Here is a 27742-nt window from a genome sequence, read left to right as displayed (position 1 = left end):
CCAAATGGTCTGAAGTGAATGACTGTGGGAGTTTTACCTGACCACATCTTGATAGGCACTTCATCTTCTAGGACTTTTGTGGGACACCTATTTCGAATATAGTTCGCTGTGTTTACAGCCTCTGCCAAAAAAATTGTTTTTAATCTTGCTTGTGTTAACATGCATCTAAACATTTCTAAAAGAGTTCTATTTTTTCTTTTGCTGTAGTGTATAAGGAGCGGTCAAACGCCGCTTAATTCCACATTCATTTAAATAGTTTTGAAATTCGCTACTCATATACTCCAACCCGTTGTCTGTCTGTAGTGTTTTAACTTTCTTCCCTGTTTACGTTTCCGCCATATTCTTAAATATTTTAAATTTTTTTAAAATTCTGACTTATTTTTCATAAAATAAACCTCGGAATATCTCGAAAAATCGTCAGTGAATGTCACGAAGTACTTTGCACCTGAATGTGAGCAAACCTTCATTGGACCGCAAACGTCACTGTGTACAATCTCTAGTAACTCGGTTGTACGTTTGTCCCTCTGCTTTGAAAATTTTTCTCGTGTTTGTTTTTCGCTTAAACAGATTTCGCAAGTTGGCAATTTTTCATTTGTATGAAAATTTATACCGTGTACCATACCAACTGCGCGTTTTAAAACTTTTTCGTTTAGACGGCCCATTCGTACGTGCCATCTATTTATGCTATTTGGCTTCGTTTGCGAAAATCTCGCAGATTGATCAAAGCCTTTAGAATAGTTTCCCCATTCTTTGAAATGACAGCTTCATTTCGCCGAAAAATTACTTCTTACCCCTAATTCTTAAATCTTTAATAGCCCTGACAGACGACAGCGCTAATATGCATTAGCGGGCTTAATTTACATTTATTTGCGCATTTGACCCATGTGAATGCAAGTTTGTAATGCACAAGAATTTCGTGCATTTGGCTGAATTTAGTAGGCAACATTGGTTAAAAATTACAGATTTTTGCTATTGTTTGACAGATGTCGCTTGAAATCTGCCGCCTTGTTTGTGTTTACAACTTCAGAAGTAAACAGTTTTTATATTGCTAATTAAATTATGTGCAAGTATATTAACAAAAACAAATTTTAATATTTTTAGATGGCAAATAATAAACAACGCACAGTTTGCTATCCATTTTTCCAGTATTCTTCACTTTTTCACACACTTTCATTTCACTTTTTCGCTTAGCGTTGCTTAAAGCGCATTAATTTTGCTCGTCTGTCAGGGCTATAACGTACAATACATTTTCGAAATTAATTCGCTCTACGCTATTCAGCCCTATTCTGCATTTCGATTACGTTCCCGCTCTACGCTCCGTCTGAATCGAAAATAGGTATTCTGAGTTACGATTGGATTGAAAGAAGAAGAGGAAGAGCTGTAGCTCTTTCGAAGTCAGCTGTTTGCCTTGAAACGTGTAAAAATGAAACACAACAAAGCAAAAATACACAAATTATTGTTGGTTTATTAAAATAAAGAAATTATATCGCGTTTTTTTTTTAAACACTAAAATGGAATCAGTAGCGGCAGCGATATTACTTGAGGAGGAGAGCAATGCATTATTCAAAATATGCCCTACATTACTCTATTAAATAAAAACAATTGCATTCATTGCATTTTACAGCTCCTATATTAAAAAAGTAAATGCTTTTATTTCATTTCACAGCTCGTTATATAAATGAATAATAGTAAAATAAATAAAAGGCTAACAATTAAAAAATGACTACTTTGAATCCGGCTTATAATTTGGACCTAATCTTAGCATTTGCATTTTTATTTCTACTTTTTCCTTCACTAGCTCTTCCTTAATTCTATTGTGTCGCTTCTGTTCTTCAGGTTGCTTCACTGCAGTCTCCGCCAAAGTTTCTAGAGAACGATTCATGTGTCGTAAATATGAAGTAACTTCTTCCATTTTACCAAAGGCAGCTTCATTGAATTTTTTCGTCTCTGCACAAAATTCTTTTTGATTTGTATCTGTTGCTTAAGTAATGAAGAAGTGCTCTGCTTGTCTGCTCTCGCCTCTCTATTTTGGATGCTAGCTCTACTGGTTGAAGGGATATCATCCGTTTCCAAACCCGTCAAAGCTATCACCTTTTCATCAAGTGGGCTTATGCGTTGTAAACGGCAAGGACCTCCACCGGTGCTCATCCTTTCTTTTTTGTTATGCGATAATTTTCGCTTCATGTAGCATTTCCAGTCAATCCAGACCTGCACGAAAACGTTAGATTTAACTTAATTTTTTTAAATTAATTGTAGGTAATACCTTACCTTTCTCCATGTATTGGAATTTTTTGTTGGTGGGCCAAGTGCATTTAAATTCCTTGCAACCTCCTCCCAAAACTCCTGTACTTCTTCCTTCGGTCGCTTTTGGAAACCCTGCGCAATATCTCTTTTCGTGGCCACCATATCATACAATTTTTCGTATTGCTCTGCCGTTGTTACTTTTGACCTGCAAACATATCAAAATATATCATTTAAGCACAAACAACCAAGGACACCACCATTATGTCTTTTACAACTATAATCTTAAAGTTTTACTTACATATTTGAGGAAATTATTTTATTCAAATGCACGAAAATGAATATATAACGGCTTTCCGCCAACAAAACTTCAACGTACAAAAACGTAATTACGATCGCAATGCAGAATACATAGAAATTGAATCGAAACGCAGAATACCAAAGTTGCCAATCGGAGAAAATTTCGATTCGAGTAGAAATGCAGAATAGGGCTGATTATTTTCGTTGATAATAACTTTAACGGTACCTATACCCGTGATTTCAGCCGTGTTGTTGTTTGCTAAGCTGAGAGTCTTGCTAATCTCTCTAAAGCAGTGGTCGGCATGAGAGGATCTGTCACTGTGTTGGTGAGCTCGAAAAAAAAGTAGCCCAGTGAGAAATTGGAATTAAAATTAAGCATCTAATCTAAATAATTAATAGTATAATGAAAATTAACAAAATGTCTTTTAAGTATATATTCCCTATTATCTTTAAAAGACTTGGAACATAAAAGGCATATTTGGTTTTGCGCTATAGTCTTGCGCAGGAATAATGGGATGCCCAACTTATTCCAGTGTGAGAGCGCCCCAAAATAAGCGTTTTTTATAACATTTTTCATTAGTGGACAGATCGAACAAAATAACAATTTTTGGGCATTTATTAACTCCAATACCCAACATTTAGTAGGAATAAAAATTACTAAATAGTGGTTATTTATTATATGGAGAAACTATTTAAATCTTTTTAAAGAATATTATAACAACTGACTTTTGTCCTTTCAATACCCAATAATAGGATTTAAGGTTGTTAGCTCTCAATTATTAAAAGTTTTTAATAATTTTCAATTGAAAATAATACTACCTTTAAATTTCACAAATTTATTTAATTTTCATTGTTTTGCATTTTTGATAAGAGGTCCTGAACGATGCAACAAATCCCTCCGTTCATATATTTTTATACTCTCGCAACAAGTTGCTAAGGAGAGTATTATAGTTTTGTTCACATAACGGTTGTTTGTAAGTCCTAAAACTAAAAGGAGTCAGATATGGGGTTATATATACCAAAGTGATCAGGGTGACGAGTAGAGTTGAAATCCGGATGTCTGTCTGTCCGTCCGTCTGTCCGTCCGTCTGTCCGTGCAAGCTGTAACTTGAGTAAAAATTGAGATATCATGCTGAAACTTGGTACACGTATTTGTTGGCTCCATAAGAAGGTTAAGTTCGAAGATGGGCAAAATCGGCCAACTGCCACGCCCACAAAATGGCGAAAACCGAAAACCTATAAAGTGTCATAACTAAGCCATAAATAAAGATATTAAAGTGAAATTTGGCACAAAGGATCGCATTAGGGAGGGGCATATTTGGACGTAATTTTTTTGGAAAAGTGGGCATGGCCCCGCCCCTACTAAGTTTTTTGTATATATCTCAGAAACTACTATAGCTATGTCAACCAAACTCTACAGAGCCGTTTCCTTCAGGCATTTCCATAAACAGTTCAAAAATGGAAGAAATCGGATAATAACCACGCCCACTTCCTATACAAGGTTATGTTGAAAATCACTAAAAGTGCGTTAACCGACTAACAAAAAAACGTCAGAAACACTAAATTTTACGGAAAAAATGGCAGAAAGAAGCTGCATCCAAGCTTTTTTTAAAAATTGAAAATGGGCGTGGCGTCGCCCACTTATGGACCTAAAACCATATCTCAGGAACTCCTCGACCGATTTCAATCAAATTCGGTATGTAACATTTTCTTAACACCCTGATGACATGTACAAAATATGGGTGAAATCGGTTAAGAACCACGCCTTTTTTCAATGTAACGCTATTTTGAATTCCATCTGATGCCTTCTCTGTATAATACGAGTATATATGTACATTAGGAACGAATGATGATAGCGGAATAAAACTTTACACAAATACGGTATTTGAAAAATATGTAAATGACGGATAATGAAATCTCGATTATCACTTTATCGTGCGAGAGTATAAAATGTTCGGCGACACCCGAACTTAGCCCTTCCTTACTTGTTTTGGTAAGATTTCAATCTGGCCATCGCTCGTTTCCAATTCTAAACGTCAAAACCTCCCCAATCCAGTCAACTGTCAAAGTTTAGGTGGTTTTGACGTTTAGCAATTGTTCTCTCACTTCCAGTGAGAGAGGAGTTGGGCATCCCATTATTCCTGGTCTTGCGTGATGTTAATTCGGTGCTGGCACGACTGAACGATAGAGCTCAGTATATATATATACTGTGCGATAGAGAGTAAGCGTACGTGTGAAGTTAGTTTGCACAATTGTGCTAAGAAATGCCGACCTCTGCTCTAAAGCAGAGATGGGCAAATGAAATGTATGGATGTATTGGTAACCGCGAGCGTAAAGTGGCTACCATGGGACAAAGAACATTTGCAGTCAGTTGATTAACAAACAACAGCGAAGCAATATCGTGCGCCGCTTGATTGTTTTATGATACTATTTATGCACGTACCTATATTTGTTTGTTCAAAATGATTGACAAATATTGCTTTATGATTTCCGATGCCGAGGCAAGCCTTATTTTTAAGCATGATTTCTCGAGAACTTCACAATTTTAACTTTATCTTAAAATTTCCGCTAACTAGTTTGCTAATAAAAGTAGTCAACTCCCAATTTACCCCACCAAAGGTATCTGAAATTATAACATTTTATTTATGTTATACATTTCAAATGGGGCAAAAATATACTAGGGCATAAAAAAACATCAACATACCGACTACCTATGTTACCTCGTTGCTGTCTGCCAGGGATAATGGGATGCCCAACTTATTCCAGTGTGAGAGCGCCTCAAAATAAGCGTTTTTTATAACATTTTCCATTATGGCCACATCGAACAAAATAAGAATTTTTGTGCATTTAAATTAAAACGCGCAACGTTTATTACGATTGCAAATTATTATATATTGGACTTTTAATATATGGCGAAACCACTTAAATCCTTTTTTATGATTTTATGATATATTAAAACAACTAACTTTCGATCTTTCAATACTTAATAAAGGTGAATTAAGCCTGTTAGTTGTCAATTAATGAATGTTTTTAATCATTTGTAATAGAAAACGATTTCTATTATGCATCAAATTACAAAACGTTTCATGAAATATGTTAAATTTCGCATTTTCTTTGATTTTTATTGTTTTAAATTTTTATTAACGATCTTGAACGGCGGCAACAAATTTCTCCGTTCACATATATTTTGGTATAATTTCAATCTGGCCGTTCCAGTCATTCCAATTGCAAAACGTCAAAACCTACCCAATCCAGTCAACTGTCAAAGTTCGGTAGGTGAGCGGCTCTCACATTTCCAGTGACAGGAGAGTTGGGCATCCCATTATTCCTGCTGTCTGCAGCGCAACTGGCAGGAAAATCAATTCATTATCCCACAGTGCAAAACTGGTTTTTTCGCTCTCAATAGCGACTGAAATAAGAGCGTAAGAATACGTGTGCTGAGAGTAACTGCTCATGTGAGTCAAAACGCCCATGTATGCTCTAAAGTTATTGAATTCTCTCTTTTTCGTGGTCGGCATTTCTTAGCACAATTGTGCAAACTAACTTCACACGTACGCTTACGCTCTATCGTTCAGTCGTTGTCGAGCCAGCAACGAATTAACATCACGCAATATTATAGCGCAAAACCAAATATGCCTTGCGAGAAATATTTTATGATTCTAAATGCCTTTGGTACCATGCAATGCCTTTTATGTTCCAAGTCTTTTAAAGATAATAGGGAATATATCCTTAAAAGATTAGATGCTTAATTTTCATTCCAATTTCTCACTGGGCTACTTTTTTTTCGTGCTCACCAACACAGTGACAGATCCTCTCATGCCGACCACTGTTGTACATGCCGATTCGAATAACATGGATTTTTCGAAGTTCTCTTTTTTCGTTCCTGTAGTTGTGTTGTAGTTTTTTATCTTTTGTCTTGATCGACAATTTGGCGATATGTGACCAACTTCGCCGCACTTGTAGCAAGTTCGTTTATCTTGCTTTTCTTTTGTTGACTTTTTGTTGTGATTGTTAGAAGACTTACGAGTACCATCATTTGTATATCTGATGTTTGTTCTTCGTTGAGCAATTAACACGTTATGCTCCGTTGCTGCTTCTTTTGCTTGCCAGGATTGTTCTTCTTCCAGTATCTTAACTCTTAAAATGTCTGGCTTGGGAAGATCATCTCGAGTTTCCAGCGCACATCGGAACGTCTCAAACGAATCTGGTAAACTATAAAGAAGCAATATAGTTAATAAATCATTCCCAACATTTATTTCCTTAAATTAGTTGACAGTATGGAAAAATTCGTTTAGATGTTCGCGAACGTTATCGTCCTCCTTCATGCGGGCGAGTGCAATACGTTTCGGTAGGGTGGCTTTTCGCGCAGGACCCTTTGACTGGAACGTAGACTTTAACTTTTTCCACATTTCGTGTGAAGTTTCGCATTCAGTTGTCAGACCCAGTTCTGATAGCACACACACAGGCCTTCTGATCGAAATGTATCCACTTCGCTGCGTTATTGTCGTTTGGACAAGGTATAGCTCCAGATGCGTAGCTCCATAAGTCAGCTTTCACAAGAATTGCCCGCATGTGCAACTTCCAGGTATCGTAGTTATCCGCGTTTAGCGGATCAATCCTCACATTTGAGCTCACCATTTATGTCACTATCACCATATATAATTCAGTTAATGATACACGAAACATTTTAGTCAATGTAGCTAATATAATAAAACTTTAATTTAAAAATCTATGGCCTGTTGTTTTACATGCGTTTATTTCATTCAATTAAACAGAAGTGAGTTGTATTAGTTACAGATATTACATGACAGCTTAACTTAAGTTACAGTGCTATGGATTCTTCGCAGGGTTGCAATTAAATTGCTTCGTTCTCTCCAACAAAAACAAAGTTGAATCAAAACAAATACGAACATATTTTTTATTTTCCCTTGAAACAAAATTCTCTTAAAATGGAAGCATCCACCATACCATTGCGTACATGGACGATATTCTAGTATTTTCTACAAACGTAGAAGAGCATCTAGAATCATTGAGCAAAATTTTAATGAGAATAAAAGAAAAAAAATCTAAAGATCCAATTAAATAAATGCGGCTTCCTAAGACAAGAAATAAAGTTCCTAGGTCACTAGGTATAAAAAAAATTATAGTACGATAGAAAAAGAGTTACTTGCAATAGTTTGGGCAACGAAATATTTCCGTCCATACTTATTTGCCCGACACTTCGTTATTAAAACTGATCATAGACCATTAGTTCGGCTGAACAACTTAAAAAAACCAAACGCTAAATAAACTCCAAAGATGGAAAATAAAACTAAATGAGTGCGATTTCGATATTAATTAAATAAAAGGAAAGAAAAATGTTATTGCAGATGGTCTAAGCCAGTGTTTCCCAAAGTGGGTGATAACGTCCCCTTGTGGGCGCTGCAGGTGTCAAGAGGGGCGGTAAGAGACCCAGAAAGAAAATGGGGGCGTTGTGTAGAGACCTGGGGGTGGTTATTTGTAATTCTATTTAGCTAGGAGGCCTCTTAGACAACGACTACATGAGCTCTCGACTCTCAACAACAACTTGTGAACATCAACTAATATGAATAAAAAGATTGCTCAAATTCGGTTCTATATTTCTCTCCGCGTAGTTCATATATCTGTCCTATTTTATTGAATATAGAAAAAATGAAAATCATGTCAATCGGTCACTCCGTTTCATGACGGGGCATCTCGACAGGATAGAATTTATAGAATACTAACTGTCAAACGTATTGCAATTGCCATTTCCAAATCTGTATGTGGGCATTTGCTATCATAATATAATCATTTGCGCAAAGGTGTAGGGTAGGTAGGTTCGAGCTGATGTAGCGAATGCTTTGAGCTCTTGAATAATTTATTTTATCACTTGCGAAATGATGTCGGGTAGGTATCCGTAGCTGATGTAACGCACGTTTTGAGCTTTTGAACTCCTTAAATCTTTTATGTGGAAAATAAAAAAAGGATCTTTATCATTTAAAAAAAGTATTTCTGGGAAAAATAAGATAATAAGAAAAGGAGAAAGATCCTTTTTTTACAAATGTATTTCTGGAAAAAATAAGATAATACGAAAAGGAGAAGATCCTTTTTTTACAAATGTATTTCTAGGAAAAATAAGAATTCATATTTTTGGACTACTATATAATAATTGTGCTTAAGCATTCCTATATAAACAATGTAATATTTATTTTATATTCATTTGTGGTTTTGCGCGCATTAGATGAGCATTACTTACGCCTCCTTTACACTACTCGCGAAGTTAAACGTATTTCTCAAAGCAAAACAATGTCGGAAGTAAAAAAGAAGAGACGGCAATACTGTGCGGAATACATTAAATTCGGATTCATTGAAAATCCAACAAACCCATCCTCGCCTTTGTGTCTTCTATGTCTAAAAACATTTTCGAATGAAGCAATGAAGCCTTCAAGACTGCAAGATCATTTGAATAAAATGCATCCAGATAAGAGAGACAAGAATGTAGCATATTTTCAAGACCTAGAGAAGAAGCATAATACTCAGCCAAGTGTAGCAAAACTATTTTCGGCGGCTGCTAAGCAAGATGACGACGGACTTCGAGCTTCGTACAATATCTCTTTGTTAATTGCTCAAAAGGCAAACCACATAACATCGGAGAAGAGTTAATATTGCCAGCAATAAATGAAGTAATAACTACCGTGCTTCATAAACCGGCCGCAGATATTATCCGAAAAATTCCTTTGAGAAATAATTCTGTTCAAAGACGAATTGATGAAATGGCTGAAACCATTGAAGAATCATTGTGCGATCACCTGAGGTCAAGTCAATTTTCAATTCAGCTGGATGAGTCCACTTTACCAACTAATGAAGCATTGTTGTTGTCTTACGTGAGTTTTATTAAAGATGAGAAAATATGTGAAGAACTATTATTTGATAGAAATTTAGAGACCGATACAAAAGGCGAAACCATATTCAATATATAGGAAAAGTTTTGCGATGAGAAAGAAATTCCTTTGAAAATATTATTTCAGTTGCTACGGATGGCGCTCCGGCTATGACAGGGTGCCATAAAGGCTTCATAGCGTACTTAAAAATAAAATTCCAGATGTCCTTGGTGTACATTGCGTTATTCATAGACAACATTTAGTTGCTAGAAACTTAAGTGAAAAACTATTTCAATCACTGCAATATGTCATCAAAGCAGTCAATAAAATCCGCAACAGCTCTTTGAATGATAGATTATTTCATCAGCTTTGTGTTACTAATGACGAGGATTTCAATCGTTTGTTGTTTCATACTGAAGTTCGTTGGCTATCAAGAGGCAATTGTCTGACTCGATTCTACAACCTGTTTGACTCTGTTATAGAGTTCTTGGAAACTAAAGATACAGAATTTCAAGACAAGCTCATAACATCAAAGAATGATATAGCTTACATGACAGACCTGTATAAATTGTTCAACGACATGAATCTCCAACTGCAAGGCGATAAACTAAATTTAATTAAAACAAAAACGTCGTTGCTGCTTTCGCAGCCAAACTGCTTCTACACAAAAAGAATCTGGGCAGACGTGAGTTTCACAATTTTCCGAATTTATCAGTATCATGCAGTAACGACGAATTGTTTGCCTACTGCCAACATTTGGAAAACCTCCACATTGACTTCACCGAACGATACCAGGACATTTTGAACTTGGAAATACCAGACTGGGTGTTGGATCCGTTTTCAAATGTCAACACAGCAATGTCACCTCAGCTGGAAGAAGAACTTATAGAATTGACAACAAACGAGGAAATAAAAATCAAGTTCAAAAATGGTTACCAAGAATTTTGGCTACAAAACCGATCTCGCAATTGTACCCTGGATTGTGGTCAATCGTTCAACGATTCTTGATAGCATTCCCATCGTCATATTTGTGTGAACGTGGATTTAGTGCTGTGACAATACTACTTACTAAATATAGAAATCGTTTGCTTGTTACCGAACGTGGCGACTTGCGACTGTTCTTGAGTAAATTGGAACCTGATATTAACAAACTTATTAAACAGCATCAGATTCATCCTTCCCATTAGTTTTTATATATAGATCGATTATTTTAGTTTTATTTTTAATAAAATATTCTCTGTTTTAATACTATAAAGTTGTGTTTCTATAATCATTCTTATTGGCAGGTGGAGTCCGTAAGAGTTAACTTGAGACCTAAGCGCCGTTGTATGTTACCTACTGCGCTTAGGTTTCAAGTTGCTGGTTATAGTAAAATTTTCGTTTAGAATTTTCCGATAATATATGTACATATATAGGTCACACTAACTAATTTGAAGTTATAGTGGTTTTTAAATAGGTGAAAAAATGGGGGCGCTAAAAAAATATTTATTCTGGGGCAGTAGACAAAATAAGTTTGGGAACCACTGGTCTAAGCGGACTAAAGTAGTAAAGAAGTATTATGATAACATAGATATAGTGCACAGCGCAGAAACGGATTGCACATAAGTACTTCATTAAAATACATACTTAACAAAAATAACAGAAACCGTAATCAATATATGTATATAAAAATCAACTTATAATTCAAAGAGCGCAAAGACAATCAATAACAAAGAAAAAAATATATCAAAGGAAAATAAGAAACATAATAAACGTAACACTTGAAAGTGACTTTTTAAAACTAATGCAGAAGAACCTATCCGAAAAAGGATTAATTGTAATTGACTGCCCAGATGACAAGTTATTTCTACAAATTCAAGAGTTACATATATATAAAATTTTCCGCAAATAATGCACATTTAAAAATACTGAAATCAAACATAATTTTAAAGGATGTAACAGACAAAGGAGTACTTTTATCATTGATAGAAGAGAAACACCTGGAAAATAATCACAGGGGAATAAATGAAGTATTTGAGGAAATAAAAAAAGCACACTACTACCCTAAACTACAAAAATAAAAAAAAGAAATACATCAATAATTGTGAAATGTGCAATAAAGCGAAGTTCGATAGAAAGCCTATCAAACATAATTTAAATATTACGGAAACTCTTTAAAAACATAATGAAGAAATATTAGTAAAAAAAATTTTGATAAAAACAATTTTCGTAAGAAAAATTGATAAACGAAAAACAATTTTTGTGGAAAGCTTCAGAAAAAATATTTTCAAAACTATATTTAGCGATTGTAAGAAAAATGTTTTGAAGAAAAATGCGAAGATATGCATATATTTTGTATAAAAAAAAAGAACATAGAAAGTAATTTTGTAGGAAAGATTAATATTAAATAAAAATTATTTTTAAGTAACATTAATAAAAAAAAATGTGTAAGAAACATTAAGATTACTCAATGGAGACCATTGAATCTAAGGGTGAAGGAGTCACATATTGGTTACATATTGACATAATATTCACTTCAAGAAACACTTCAAATAAGAACTCTTTCTTGAAGCGAATATAACTTGATCACACATTTGCTGACCAAGCAAATAACTCCATCATGCGTTATGAAATTAGATACACCAAAACTTATTGCGTATACTTACATACATATGTACATATAAGTTCCCGCGCGCACATAAAATTAGAATGTAAGCGGCATAGAATAAAAATAAAGATTAGTTCAGTTGAAGAATACACCTAAGCGAAGAAGCTCGGTGTTTTTATTTTTAACTCTAGAGTGGAAGAATAGACATAAGCGAAAAAGCTCGGTTCTTTTTTATTTTACACTAAAACTATATGCTAAAGTGGTTCGATCTGAACAAATTCTTTGGAGAATGTACCGTTGCTTGGAGTAATATACCAAACGAAATTTCGTAAATACGTGTGCAAAATTTCAGATTGATATCTCAAAACTGAGATACTAGTTCGCGTATATACAGAGATACGGATGGACAGACGGACGTGACTAAATCGACTCAGCTCATCATTCTGATCATTTATATATTTTATAGGGTCTCCAACCTTTCCTTTTGAGTGTTACAGACATCGTAGCAAACCTAATATACAATGTTTAGGGTATAATAGTTGTTTGATTATAGTTTCAGTGCCTTTTTATTTTTAAAAGTTGGCAGCTATGTTTAAACATTTCTATGCCATTGCAACGATTCCAAGTATGTGTGGAAAACACGTGTACACAGAGCACGCTCAGAAAGTGTCATGCGAGCAATGGGCTGCCAACTCGTACATACATACAGTGCACTTTGCATTTTTTGTATGAAAATATGTATAACAGTTGGTTCTCGTCTACTCCGAACATTTCCGAATAGCCCAGAACTGTAATGGCGGCACTATGACCAATCGGAATGCATTGCTTTCATTAAAGCATTTAACGCATCGGCAATGAGTCTTGAATTAGGTGATGCGAGCAGGATAGCTAGTGCATATACAAGTAACTGTTTAATTAACACCGGTCGGACGGCACGAATGAGAACTGTTCATGGGCAATATTAAGCCACGCCTGTATAATTTTCTTATATGAGGGTAGTTGATAAATTTGACAGTTGGAATTGTAATTGAACATAAACACTTATTATATACTTATACGTTCGTGTTTGAATATATGGTATATTTAGCTTACAGGCATTTAATCTGAAGAAAATTAATTCAAATCAGAATTATTTAGTTAACATTTGTTATAATATATAATATAACTTCTTTCATAAAATATTTAACATCTTCGCATAAATATATATATGTATATAGGTTAAAAGCAAAAAATATTGTAAACGCATATCAAACGCGATATCTACCTGGAGTGTTAATAAAAAGATCTATTATAATTTGAGATATACAGAAATCTTTTCGAAGCATTGCACAGAGCAGTGCAATATTTAAATGGAAACCATGATATATAAGCGTACAATTTCAAACTGATCCTTCCTAAAAATTAATAAAATTGCTAAATATTGGAAATGGTATAACAGAACTACAACCAAATACGGAGTGCAGTGGATTAAAACTGGCTCAGTAATCATTCGATGAATATTATACCACGTGCATCCCAAAAGACTGAAACCATAACTTTGCCAGCCGACTTTTTTGCCCTTCCAGTCTTGAGAACAGGTTCATAATATGAAGTCCACTAGGCTGACTGTCGATTGGGCTCGATTAATTTCCCTGATGCACAGCCCAAGTTCAACAGTATTTTCCCCCAAAAAGCAATGCTTTATTAACACACGAAGTGCTTTTTGTTTCATTTTTTTGTATACAAACACAAGTTGCTTCACCCAAAATGCTATATCTCTTTAACTAATAGTTATAATCTAGCTAATAGAAATCATCTAGATGGTATTAGTAGTACTATCTATAGTACGGGTCTTACTTAGTAGAAGACCCCGGCCACGCCATTGCAGTGACTAAGGTATACATTAAATTATATTAAAGTAAACCATTACTTAATAAAGCAAAATGGTATTTACGAATAATTTAACGAATAATTTAAACGAAATAAGGACGGGTAAGGCTGAGCTCAGGCTACTACCGGGGTCATAGCTGCCGGATAGTGGACGGCCTACGCTAAGTAGGTTAGCTGCGAATAGTAATACGCAGCCCCCGACCAAGAGCTGCAGGGGAGGAGGGCTTGGCTCAAAACGCCTAATACGCCCAATGAACCTCCGGCGAAGAGGCGAGAAGATGCCGCCTTTAAATAAGCGTCCACAACCCCCACTGGGGTTGCATCGAGGGAGAACCTACCCACGAGAGGGAGGCAACAAAGCGACGAGGGAACCATATAGTTAGCAGAACCAACAGTGCACAGACGACGGCGAAAACCCTGGGCAAGCGCCCAACAGAATCGAGGCCAGTAAGGTTCTGATTATGGAATACTGGAAACCAATAATGGAATAGTCTGACAAAGGGCTGGTGAGGGCAGTATTCTATCACCTCAGTAGGTAAGAGTGACATCTTACCGAAATGTCTGGCAGGCTAATACTGCAGACTAATACCACTGTCAAAATGGATCACATCGTGAACGCACTATTCCCCACACACGAAAGCAGGGTTAGTGATCCAGAACAAACACTAAGATCTGCGCAAATCTCCCCGTTCACCCTTGAAGAGCTGCAGCTAGCCACGGGCAAGCTCAAGGCCAACAAATCACCCGGCTCGGACGGGATCCCAGCAGATATCCCCAAAATAATCGCTGCAGAGCGCCCGGCAGTACTACTGAACTTGTACAACGGATGCCTTGAAACTGGAATAATCCCTGAACCATGGAAAAGCAATAAAACCCAGACTCGAAGAGGCTATTAACGAAGCTGGAGGAATGTCCCCTAGACAACATGGTTTCAGACCCGGCAGATCAACAATAGGAGCCATAAAATGCATCATCGAAAGCGTAGAGCAGCGCAGCGTAGATGGCATAAATATAAAAGAATAGTGTTACTGGCGACTCTAGATGTCTGAAACGCTTTCAACAGTGCTAGATGGGTGGACATGATCGACGCTCTCGAAAAACTCTTCAAGATACCCGACTACCTCAGGGCTGTGGTGCGGAGCTACCTTAGCAACAGAAAACTGCTGTATGAAACTAAAGAATGATCACAACAGATAACGGTTACGTCAGGAACAGCACAAGGATCCATTCTAGGCCCAGACTTATGGAACATTAGCTACGACACTACATATATTAAAACTAGAAATGCCAGACGAATCATATTTAATTGGCTACGCTGACAACATTGCGGCAGTAATCACAGCAAGGGATACAGAAGAAGCGCGAAGAAAGCTGAATCATTTCATGATACGGACGCAAACATGGCTCGTCACACACAACCTCCAGCTCGCTACGGAGAAAACAGAGCTACTGCTGCTAACAAACAAGCACATACCTCTCGAGATAAGCATGCACACAACTACGGATATTCTTAGGACACAGAGAGCAGTAAACTATCTAGGCGTAAGACTGGACCCCAGACTAACTTTTTGGGTACAAAAGCATATGAAAGGAAAAAGCTGTGGGAGCTAAAGAAATCATCCGATAATAACAAGAGCGCAATACAACAAATAAGAAAAGTACCATAACAACATGGCAACGAAGATGGGAGAATGAAAGGCGCAGCAGATGGACGGCCAGGCTAATAAAAAATCTAGACTTATGGACAAGCCGTAAATTCGGAGAAGTCGATTTTTACACAACCCAGCTATTATCCGGTCACGGATACTTCAAAAAGTACCTCCACAGAATGGGAAAAGTCGAAGAGCCGTCATGCCTATGTAACGAGCCGACAGAAAACGACGCTGAACACACATTCTTTGAATGTGTGCGTTGGCAACGAGAACGCACCGCCGTAGAAAACCTGGTTGGCCCAATAAATTTAGTCAGCGCCATGTTGGAGAGTGAAGCAAACTGGGAGATTATCAAGAATTTCGCAGCAATCTTGCTTCGCAGCAAAAAGCGGGACTGGACGCAGGTGCGCAAATGTAAATCTCTCAATGAGAAAAAGGGAACGCCACCCTGAAGTAATGCAAATGCGGTCCCAGGGTGGGCGACGGTTCCTTATAGGGGGGTTTTAGTGACCTGCAACTGGCACATACCGCTGCTGTGACGATAGCACCGATGATACGGAAGGCATTTTCCACCCCCTTCCCCGAAAAAAATAAGGACGAAAACATTGTAAGCGCTAAGAAATCCACGTTGCTAAAATTCGAACATTATTTACAAATTTTAAAATGATTGATACTAATTCTTTTCTGAAGTTGTTACTAAGCACAAATCCACATAAGATGTTAAAGTTATTATTTTTATAGTCTTGCAACCTATTACTAAGGAGTATTATAGTATTGTTCACCTAACGGTTGTACGTATCACCTTAAACTAAACGAGATAGATATAGGGTTATACTTGTATATATAAATGATCAGGATGACGAGAAAAGTTGAAATCCGGGAGACTGTCTGTCCTTCTGTCCGTCCGTGCAAGCTGTAACTTGAGAAAAAAAAGATATATTTTGATGAAACTTGGTATGCGCCCCCAAATCGCCATTAACCGAAAACCTATAAAGTGCCATAACCAAGCACTAAATTAAGATATAAAACTGCAATTTCGCACAGTATGGGCGTGGCCCCGCCTACTAAAAAGTTGTATGTACATATATCCAAAACCACTAAAGCTACAATAACCAAATTTGCTTTGCGCAGATATCATAAAAGGTCCACTCTCCATATAACAGTACTGTTCAAAACTATTAAAAACGCAATAAATCAATAGCATTAAATTTTACCACCGAGATAGTATGAGAGGGTTTAATGGGAGCCGGTGTGAAAATTGGACGATGGCACCGCCCTCAAGCATACCTACTTCTCATATATTACAATTTTAAATTCCGTTTGATTCTTTCACTTTCCAGTACAAAAATCAGAAAGTATTTAATATAATAGGATACAATTTTACACTAATAATTCCTTTAAAGTATGTCTCCTTACGGCTAAAAATTGCTTAAATCTAACCACAACCGTTCAAACCCCTAGGCACCGAATATGTGGTCCCCAGTATCTATAGTTGACTTTTGATCGAAAATATCGGTCAGTATATGTGATATACAATTGAAACTCAAAGAGAATCAGGAAAAGGTAATAATATGTATGTTTGCTTCAAATGTGTTGAATCGGTTCAATACTTCACTGAGCCCCGGTATAGGCATTATACAGATTATTTATATTATACTTCGGGTGACTTTATACTGAATATAGAGGCCAATAGTTGAGTTATCTCATTGAAAAGTACGGAACGTGTTTTGCCCATAACAGTGTACTTTTGTGCCGAAAACTTGACCCAGCCCCCATATATGTATCTATTATCAGGATTTTCGAACACCCGGCTGACTTTATTCCATATGATTGGTGATTGTATGTGAGGTACCTTAAGGAAACTCAGGGAATAGGTTTTTGTATGTGGCATGATAGTAATTAAAAGATAAAAACGGCCCGATACTACCTCAACTCCCATATATAACATGTAATATTTTCGTTTTTATGTCGAATATGTATGCAGGTCGGTATATGAGTTATATAGAGTATGCATATGTATATATAAAATTGCATAGATTTGTATCCTCTGGTTGACATACTACACCTTAAGGTATTTTCCTGACATTGGTTCTTGCAAGTTGCAATAGTATGAAACACCCAAACTTAGTCCTTTTTTACTAGTTATTTTTCTTAAACATCATTCTTAATTTTTAACAATAATGTTTATAGTTTAAATGATAATATCCAAAACGCTGCTTCAGTAATATTTCCTAGGATATGTTTGATTACTGTTGCCTAACTGATGTGAATTAAAATTACGCTGAAGAATAATAGGTGAACCTAAACCTTTGATCATATGATGGCAATTCAGGTATATCTAGAGAATTTGTAAAATTTAGATAGATCGCTTGGCAATAACTTTTGTATCTGGAAATTAATTCCCTTAACATCTACATTTTAGCCGCTAAGATAATTAATAATAGTATATAATTATATAATATATAGTCCGATTATCGAATCATTTATGATCGCGTTTTTCTCAAAACTACTTTTTCAAAGTCCGTGTTCACTGTCATTTCAAAACTACTTGACCGATTCATTTCAAACATTGTACACATTTTTGTCTTACAAAAAATAACGCCAGCAATAAACCCTCCATTAAATTCTCCATTCAAAATATTTCCTGTAATATTTTTAATTAGCAAACGTCTACCGTTGCATAATTAAGGTGAATTGAAATTACGCTTAATGCGTTTGCAGTGGTCGTCATCAAAAGGGGAGTCTCTCATTCGAGAATGTTTTCGTTTTTTCATTGGTAGTGTTTTTTACGTGGCGGGTACTAACCCCAGTGCACAAACATAGGGAGGGGATGTTTTGCCTTCTCACTTTAGCTCGCCTTCAAACGGATGTTTTTTGGCTACCCAGAGGATTCTTGGTCAAAGACCGAAAGTCGTGAGCTTCTTGAGCCATATGTAAACGAATCGTTTCTGGCCACTAACAAGTGAATGGCGCTTAGAGAAATTACTTTACTTTCTATTCTACCATTTCCAATATCTGAGAGGGGGAATCAGTTTGCAATTATTCGCACATATTTGTAGTTAATTGAAGTACAATTATTTCAAGATTTCACCGATTCACCGAGCGATTGCTTAAATATTCGTTGATGTCTTAAGACAGGTAAGAATAGCCGCGTGCTGTCGGCAAACCCAGTAAGACAGAAACACCGATAACTTCATCGTTTAAATCTTGCAATGTTTTGTACAATTCTTCAAGAATATTTGTGAACCATTATACACTCATCTTAAATTATCATGCTTTTTAGAATAATCCACACACATATAGTATGTATGTACTATATACAAAAATTACTTTACTCTTACAGTAGCTATGTGTTATCATTTATAATAATAAAATATTGAAATGATTCTTACATGAACTTTGAACACATGCTTATTATTCAAAATATAATTTGTGTATTTATGAATTATGCTGACTTGTAATAAAAAGAGATAAAACAAAATATCGTATATCCTCCCCTTCTAAGATATCTTCCCTCCAATTTTGAGCCAAATTTTTAAAACCGTTCTTGAGTTATAAATAGTATAACTAACAGCACTCTCTTTTATATACAATATACATATGTAAAGCTACACACTTGCTTGGATCTCTATACGATATATAGTATTAGAAATTATTGAAACTTTTGAAAATTTTCATTGTTATGATAGATATAATTTATAATTTACAAATCTATATAAGAATTTTCTTTAAATAAAATAAAATAATAGCCTTAATATTTATTCTTCACTCATTCAAAATACAAAGTTGGAATAAAAATGTTACAGTAAGGGAGAATTTTTTATTTCATATTGTTAAAATTTGAGAGAAAAATTGGAATGCCAAAGTATTTAAACGGCGCTTACCCATATGGACGTGTCTAACATAGTAAATATTGCAAATTAAATTTCCGAGGAGAAAATTCAATGAAGCTTGTGTTTGAAGCCATCAGAAGCGTTTGTCACCCCCAAATTGTGTTAAATTATTTTGTTAGCGACGGTGGCCTTTGAATTGGAATTTAAAGAAATTCCACACTGGTGTCAAAAGGCCGTGCCTAAGTACCTTTGTTACGTTTCTGTGGGGATTCTTAAAATGTTTTAATTCATTCCTTGTAATATGTACACATATTCCCTTGTGGCACCGTTATGTGGCTAAGCCTGATACGTACTGGTATTATCAAGATAACAACGTCAAATCCTTTAGTTTATGTGTGAGAATTTATTAATTGTTGTTTCCTGCTCTACTACATTTGTGTTGTTTGTATTCGTCACTATTAAATTTGATATATCGGATGCCGTGTTCGTGTTCACATATATACTTACATACAATATATAAATATACTCGTATAATATATCGCACACTAAAAACAAAGTCGTAATTCAAAAATTCTCAAAATCGATTTTTTCTATATAGCAATTCCAAATACATTTAATTATGTACGCCAGAAATTTCATTATGATCACTATTTTACGTAACTCAGAAATCACTGTTAGGTCTACTTTTGGGTTAATGGTTGCCCTGCCTGGATTGTGGGGTATCAACATAAGAATGCTATTTATAATTGTATCGCTATTACTGAAATAAATCGTAAAATTTCCGCTATATTCTGTGGTGTGTCTCTTTATCTGACTAAGTGGGTTTAATCATCTGTATTATTTGAAATGTGTCGATGAAATTATTGGAATTACCACACCGTTATTCGATGTCTTAACTCAAATATGCTGATTAATTTCTCTGTAAATCTAAGTCAACAATATTTGAGTCAGACGCTTTTTAAAGAAGTTCTACATTATGGACGACGATTCGACCGTAAAATTTCACAAATTTTTAAAGGGTCTGTTATTTGCTCTTCCTGAGTATTTACCTTTTTTCGAGCCGTGACTCCATTGTATTTAGTGACCGATATATACGAGTAAATATAATCCAATATGTTAAAAAAAAAGGGTATAAGGTACCTTTATCTTGATTTTCATCGATCAGTTCGTATTTCAGCTATACATATAGTGATCCGATCTGAACAATTTCTTAAAAGATTGTACCGTTGGGTTAAACTGTCAATGTGTTTAACGTGGGTATCTGCCTACGAAGGCTCAAATCCACGGTGCTATCTATTGCTAGTAGCACATAGATCAAATTAATGCGTTGATCAGCGCCCCAAAGTGTAAGTGCATGCACAACACTACACTCTGGAAGAAACCAAGGTATGAGTGCCGCCCCACACACATACACTTTGGTTCCAATCGGTTCGGGTGAAAACCAAAGGAAACACCCTAGCCACCTTGGTCGGGTTCCGTTGGGTTAAACAACAATTCGAGCCAAATTTCGTGAAATTATCTCATTGAATTTTTTTTTCGTACAAGGACATGATTTTGATAATTCAGTTTGTACGCCAGCTATCTGCTATGTGGTTCCCACAAAAAAGTTTTATTTCGAAGAGAAAATGATGTGTGCAAAAAAAGATCGATATCTAAAACTGAGGGATTGGTTCGCTGATCGGTTATATACAAATTTTATTGGGTCTTCAACGTTTCCTTCTAGGTCTTCTGTCAGACTACAATGAAATTGCAAAATAAATAAATTCTTTTTATAGACCTAAAAAGATTTTGAAATTTTTAAGGGCTTAACAAATTGTAGGGACATAAACATAGTTGATATTAATGTATCACTAGAACAATGAGTAGCTTTAATTCAACTTGTTTAATTTCAATAAACAAATTCAGGCAAAATTAGAAGTAAACGAAGTACCCCATGAAATATATGACACGCATGAAGCATTCTTCTACAAAACCAATTGAAGGTACCCCTTCATATTTGCAACAAGTTCAGTTAAAACAAATCAGGAAGGGCTGAGTTCGGGTGCAACTGATCATTTTATACTCTTGTAACAGGAATGAAAGCCGGGGAAATCTTAAAGTGTAAAACGTCAACCAATTGATCGGGATCGAAGCAATTGTATGCGAGTTGGGCTTTCGACCAATATTATCTATTTTAGACTTAAATATGCACTGTTATGAGTAAATTACATTCTGTAATGAGATATTTCAAATATTGGACGATATATATAATATAAAGGTAGTTGGGTGTTCGAAAATCTTTATATTAGGGACCCAAAATTTTATCCCGTTACATTATTTACTTTTTGATTTTTGTACTGGAAAGAGAAATAATCAAATGTGCTATATTGTGCCATTGACTTGAGAGTGACCATAAACGATTCGTTTACATATGGCTCAAGCAGCTCACGACCTCCTCTGAGTAGCCAGAAAACATCCGTTTGAAGGCGAGCTAAAATGAGAAAGCGAAACATCCCCTCCACAGGGTTGTAAGTTGAGTTTGGAACCCGCCACGTAAAAAACACTACCAATGAAAAGAAGAAAGCAGCTTCGGATGAGAGACCTCCTTCTTATGACGACCCCTGCATACGTGTTAACGATTATGATTTAAGGGCATGCACCTAAAATGTCCGGTCCCTTAATTGGGAAGGTGCCACTGCCCCATCAACCAGTCTTCGTTACAAGGACAAGGACTGAGGCGAGTAGGTCCTTGTGGCATTTACTACAGTGCCCATAAAAAAGAGTGCAAATTTGGTGTGGGATTCGTGGTGAGAGAGAGACCCAGTCGCGGAGTATTGGTGATGAACGGCTAGTCACATTCCGCATACAAGCGAAGTTCTTCAACATATCTCTGATTTGCGCCAATGCACCGACAGAAGAGAAAGAGGATGTTACCAAGTATGCCTTCTATGAGCGCTAGGAGCGGGCCTATGAGAGCTGTCCCGTCACGATATCGAAATCGTGCTAGGCAACTTTAACAACAGCGTGAGCAAAGAAAGTATCTTTGGCACTAGATACATCTAGAAACATCGCCAAATGGGTTGAGGCTGATCGACTTCGCCTGTGCCCGAAATATGGTTATATGTAGTACTAGATTCCAGCATAAGAAAAAACATCAAGCTACTCGGCTGTCTTCGGATCGAAAAGCCACCAACCAGATCGATCATGTGCGTGCGCTCGCTCCGAGGCCCTGACATCGAGTCGGACCACTGTCAACAAACAAAAGGACCATTGGTTTTCGGAGAATGCAAAATAACAGCTGGTACGATGAGGAATGCCGTGTCGCACCGGAATAAAAACAGACTGCCTAATGCTCGAAAATTCTACGAAAAAATGCGACGGCTTACAAAAGGTTTCAAGACCGAAGCATACTCTTGTAGAGCCCCTAAAGGTGATCTAGTCACCGCTGCCCAGAGCATATTTAAATTATGGAGGGAACACTTCACCAGCCTGCTGAATGGCAGTGAACGTACAACGTCGGAAGAAGACGACCCTGATTCCCCAATCGATGACGATGGAGACGTTCCATTGCCCGACCATGAAGAAGTTCGAATAGCAATTACCCGCCTGAAGAACAACAAAGCGGCGGGGGCCGATGGAGCTGAGCTATTCAAACATGGCGGCGAAGAACTGTATCAGCTTCTTTGTAAAATATGGTCGGACGAAAGCATGCCCAACAATTGCTATTTAAGCATGCTCTGCCTAATCCACAAAAAAGGCGACCCCACAATCTGCGCCAACTACCGTGGGATAAGCCTCCTCAACATCGCGTATAAGGTTCTATCGAGCGTATTGTGTGAAAGATTAAAGCACACCGTTAACAAACTGATTGGACCTTATCAGTATGGCTTTAGACCTGGCATATCAACAACCGACCAGATATTCACCATGCGCTTAATCTTGGAAAAGACCCGTGAAAGGAGAATTGGTATCCCTGCAAAACTAATACGGCTGTGTAAACTGACATTGAGCAATACCAAAAGCTCCGTCAGGATCGGGAAGGACCTCTCCCAGCCGTTCGATACCAAACGAGGTTTCAGACAAGAATACCCAATTGATGCCACGTAGCGAAAAGAAGAAACGACTGGCGCGCTGTCGTTAACTCGGCTATAATCGCGTAAGCGGTTCTACGCCAGTAAAGAAGAAGAAGAACGGTGATAATTTTTTTCCGGGGATTCCCCAATGAGACTTTTTTCTTTTTCCTTCTATTTTACTTTTAACGTTGTCAGTGAACAATGAGTACTCGAGCTCAATCTGTATCTGTATTGTATTGTTTAAATAAGTTAGAAAACTAAAATTATGGATAAAAAGAAGAAGCCCACTGGTACATTTAAACTGCAACAACGCCAAGAAAGAGAAAATAGTAAACAAAAATTGTCCAAAATTGACAAGTTTTTTAGTCAGCCTTCTGCAAGTACATTGGCCAAAATATTTCTATTGATAGTGACTAAAATTATGTGGTAACTGCAGGGTTGGTTGAGAAGCCTACTGAAGAAGATTCGACCATTATTGCAGTTAGAGACGTGGATGATGTTTGCATGACATCTTATGGTGCAGGGGGTTTGGAGGAACCACATTTCTCTAGATTTTTCGTAAATGTGTACAACAAATTTTCTTATGACTTTGCAAACTTCGCGAACAAAATATTATGTGATAACGAAAAATGTCAAATTCTTGTTACAGCCTTCAGAACCTTTTCTATCAACCAGAACCAAAAGTGTTTTTCAAAATCGCACTACGTTTCGTATTTTAAATTTTTGGCTGTGTTATTCGGAAATACTTGACGCTGCCTATTGTCAACCCTTCTGGTTATTTACTTTACAAAGGAATAATATTTGGTGTACGGGAATTCGAGATTGGAACCATTTATCAGAAATAATTAAACAACACAATTGTTCGGGTGGCCATTCGGAAGCATGTGCTGTGTATGAATTTTGGAAAAAAACGATACTAATACTATCGACAAGGAACTTGAAAATGAAATTTGGAAAGAAGGAAATCAAGAATACTTAAGTCAGGAAGGATACCATGGAAATTTCCTGTCCTTTGTAGAGCTTGTCGCCCAGTATGATCACATTTTGCGGCAAATTTTGGATGTGCCCAAAGGTAACTATAATTATTTCCAAGTTGTTCTATCGCTTAATTTTTATTATAATTATTAACTGTTTAATATCAGGACTTTTTAGAAGTGGTGTTTTTTTATGTTTTAAGATCTACAAGATATCTGAGTGCAACAATTCAAAATGAAATGATTGAGAGCACGAAAACCAAACTCGAAACCCTTCTTCTTGAACAAATTAGAGCGACACCGTTTTTTGCCATCATAGTGGATAGACACAGGATATATCGAAACTAGATCAGATAAGCAGTGTTGTGAAGAATGCAGTAATGACCAGATGTTAAAATGGACAGCCAATTGATATAGAAGTAAAAGAAGTGTTTTTAGGCTTTTATGATTTAAAAAATGACAAGGCTATTATGGAGCCAGTGTGATGAGTGGTGTGTATAATGGTGTACAAAACATATTAAGGATATCCAGCCTAACGTAGAGTACGTACATTGTTCCACTCATAATATAAATTTGGTGATAAATGATGCTATTAGCAGTTATGTGGAAATACAGATTTTGTTTGCAATGTTGCAAGATTTGTATAATTTTTTCGGAAACAGCATCAAACGTTGGAATCTATAAATTTAAATTTACTGGCGAATCGGACACCACTCTAAAAAAACTAAATCCGACTAGATGGTCCAGTAAGGTCGATACGATATCTGCAATAAAACTTCGTTATTTTGATATTATCAAAGCATTAACAGAAATAGTTCTAAAGAGTCCTAATAAAGATGAGCGTAGTGAAACAGAGTGTATTAAAACAAAAATGCAAAACTTCGAGTTCGTGTTGCTTTGCAAATTCATGCACAGTGAAATGAACAACATCAATTATGCATGCTAAGTAGCTTAGCATTTTAAAATATTTGTATATTTCATATTTTTATTTGATAAAACCTTTTCAGTTTACATAACAGTGGGACCCCATTTTTTAATTTGCCCAGGGCCCTTGGTTACTTAGCTACGCCACTATCTAAAAGGAAACATTTATGTAGGCAACGTGACAACTGCAGCTCTAATCACTATTATTCTCCTTACATTGATAATAAAAAACAAATTTGAAATAAATTATTTATATAGAAAACGAACCAACAACTTAGTATGAGTCAAAAAGTTCTCTAGTCCTAAGAAACAAACATTATCCAGAATTACATAAAATTTAACGATATACCTTTCTATGTATTGATGATCGATGACGATAATATTTAGGAGGAAAGGAGTAACCACAATCGGTCAAAAAATCTCCACGTGCAACCGATCAACTGCTGATACTACTGCCTCAGCTATATTAGTTTGATTTTACAGACTCATCCGTTTATTTCTTAACACCGTATCATCAAATGGGCAACGTGCGCAATCCGTAGCAAATGTAGTACTAATTTAGACTTATGAACTTATGTCCGCCCGTTATAAAAATATAAAGCTTTTAAAATAATAACAATTATTAGGATTGAGATTAAACAGGTTTAATGTGAATATATCGACTTGTATGTGCATACATATACATATATACAATATACATACATACATAATGATATATAAATATATAGCCAAACAACAAATGTTTGCATATTATACTGTTCGATGTATGCATTTTTAGCATCGTTGACTTCGGCGCCAACGTTTTGACGGCATGCGACGGTCAGTCATGCAAGTGCAATTTGAAAAGGTTAAAGGAATAGCGATTAACGCGCGCGCAAAAGTGAGCAATGTGACCCTTTGACGTTGCGTTGAGCTTTCCGCCAGTTTATGTCGGTGTTTATACATAAACAAAATGTGTGACAGTATATAGCGTAAGTCGTGAGAGACTTGTAAATAACTAAATGCTGACGTGTCGACCGACTAAAAGGTGTTACAATTTTAATTAGCTCGAATGAATGCATACATGTGTGTAAACACGTTGGTCAATGTGGCGAATACAAAATTTTCGCAAATTGCAATTTTATATATGTATGTACATAAGTATGAAAAATATACCATCTAAATGAGTGTCGTTGTACTGAAAGTTTGTACTAATCAAAAACAAAATCATAACATAAATTATTCAAACATCGTTATACTCGTAAATAACACCGGCAAACAAAATTTTTTTTGTTCTGTTTTCATGCTCAAATTCTGATTGTAGACATTAAAAAATTGTATAATGTTGATTTTTAGCGCATACGAACATAAAAAAGTATGAAATTAATGTCCACAAAAGCAAATTTCAACAAAAACACAAGTCTCGTAGTACTGTAGAAACTGAAATTTAACGTGCAGAAGTTAGACCCAAAAATCGTATCGACCGGTGTTAAAACAAAGACACGTTCATATGTAATTTAAAGGGTATTCCCCCAACATTTTATATTCTTTTAACTTACAAGGATCAAAGCCTAAGAAACACCTTCATTTTTTCGGAATTTTTTTTAGGTTTCTTGCATATTAAGTCCAAAAATATTTATGTTATATGCAAGTATATGGGGGTTAAGAGAAGTGTTGACCCGATTTTATACACATATTTATAACCACATTTACACAAGTTTTGGGCGTAAGATTAAATACCCTGAGGACACTATTTGCGTAAAGTTTTACTCTAAAAACTTCATTGATATTTGATTTGTATACAGTAAAGTGAAAGACTTGAAGATGGAATTCGGGTTGGGTGTGATTGTCAACCGATATGGATCATTTCTCACATAGCACAGTTGGTTGAAATTGGTCAAATAGTATTTGAGATATAGGATTTCATATATGTAGGTGGAGCCACACTCATTGTCAAATTTTTACGCTAGTTCTCATAAAGCCCTTAATTTTTATCCTTGTTGTGAAATTTAATGCTTGTGGCTCATTGATTCGTTGAGTTATCCCACATTTAGTAATGTTCAACATAACTGTTATACGCAGAGTGGGCGTTATTATTAAGTGATTTCACCCATTTTCACAGTATATGAAGTAATGTTAAAAATACTTCTTTGCATTAAGCTTAATTAAGGTTTAATTTACGAATATAAATTTAATATGTTATATTGAGTTGATGTCAAAAACGTCAATTAAAGGTTCGGAATTCATCATGTTAGGAATATGATGCTTAGACCAAGGCCCAAGCCAAAATTCTAATTCAGTGTTAATCTCTCAAAATAATTTTGTATTATAATTTTTAAGAAGCTCTGTTCAATTGATTGCATTAATACCACATATTTTGATCAGTCTAACCGGTTTAGAATAAGCTGGGAAGCGGAAATCACTATGTAGAGGATATTAAGTCTAATACC

The 27742-nt window shown here is 36.0% G+C and overlaps 1 protein-coding gene and 1 long non-coding RNA gene across 3 annotated transcripts; one reads left to right on the top strand and one right to left on the bottom strand.

The window, feature by feature from the left end:
• Nucleotides 1-1654: 1654 nt before the first annotated feature.
• On the bottom strand, nucleotides 1655-25830 carry LOC120779749. Of its 2 annotated transcripts, none has more exons than XM_040112133.1 (3): nucleotides 25663-25830; nucleotides 2269-2449; nucleotides 1655-2208 (listed from the first exon to the last, which is right to left on the bottom strand). In XM_040112133.1, exons 2-3 carry the CDS (start codon nucleotides 2404-2406, stop codon nucleotides 1879-1881), a joined length of 468 nt encoding a protein of 155 aa, XP_039968067.1. In that variant the 5' UTR covers nucleotides 2407-2449; nucleotides 25663-25830; the 3' UTR covers nucleotides 1655-1878. The 2 variants fall into 2 exon arrangements, with proteins under 2 accessions (XP_039968067.1, XP_039968066.1); XM_040112132.1 differs by lacking the exon at nucleotides 25663-25830 and adding an exon at nucleotides 2543-2859.
• LOC120779750 lies at nucleotides 12106-25572 on the top strand. The gene is made up of 3 exons (XR_005705747.1): nucleotides 12106-12315; nucleotides 24065-24487; nucleotides 24593-25572. It is a non-coding gene; the product is annotated as an uncharacterized LOC120779750 (long non-coding RNA).
• Nucleotides 25831-27742: the final 1912 nt, after the last annotated feature.

Source organism: Bactrocera tryoni, unplaced genomic scaffold (assembly GCF_016617805.1).
Source record: "Bactrocera tryoni isolate S06 unplaced genomic scaffold, CSIRO_BtryS06_freeze2 scaffold_11, whole genome shotgun sequence".
NCBI lineage: Eukaryota > Metazoa > Arthropoda > Insecta > Diptera > Tephritidae > Bactrocera > Bactrocera tryoni.
This window is presented reverse-complemented; position numbering and strand designations above follow the sequence as displayed.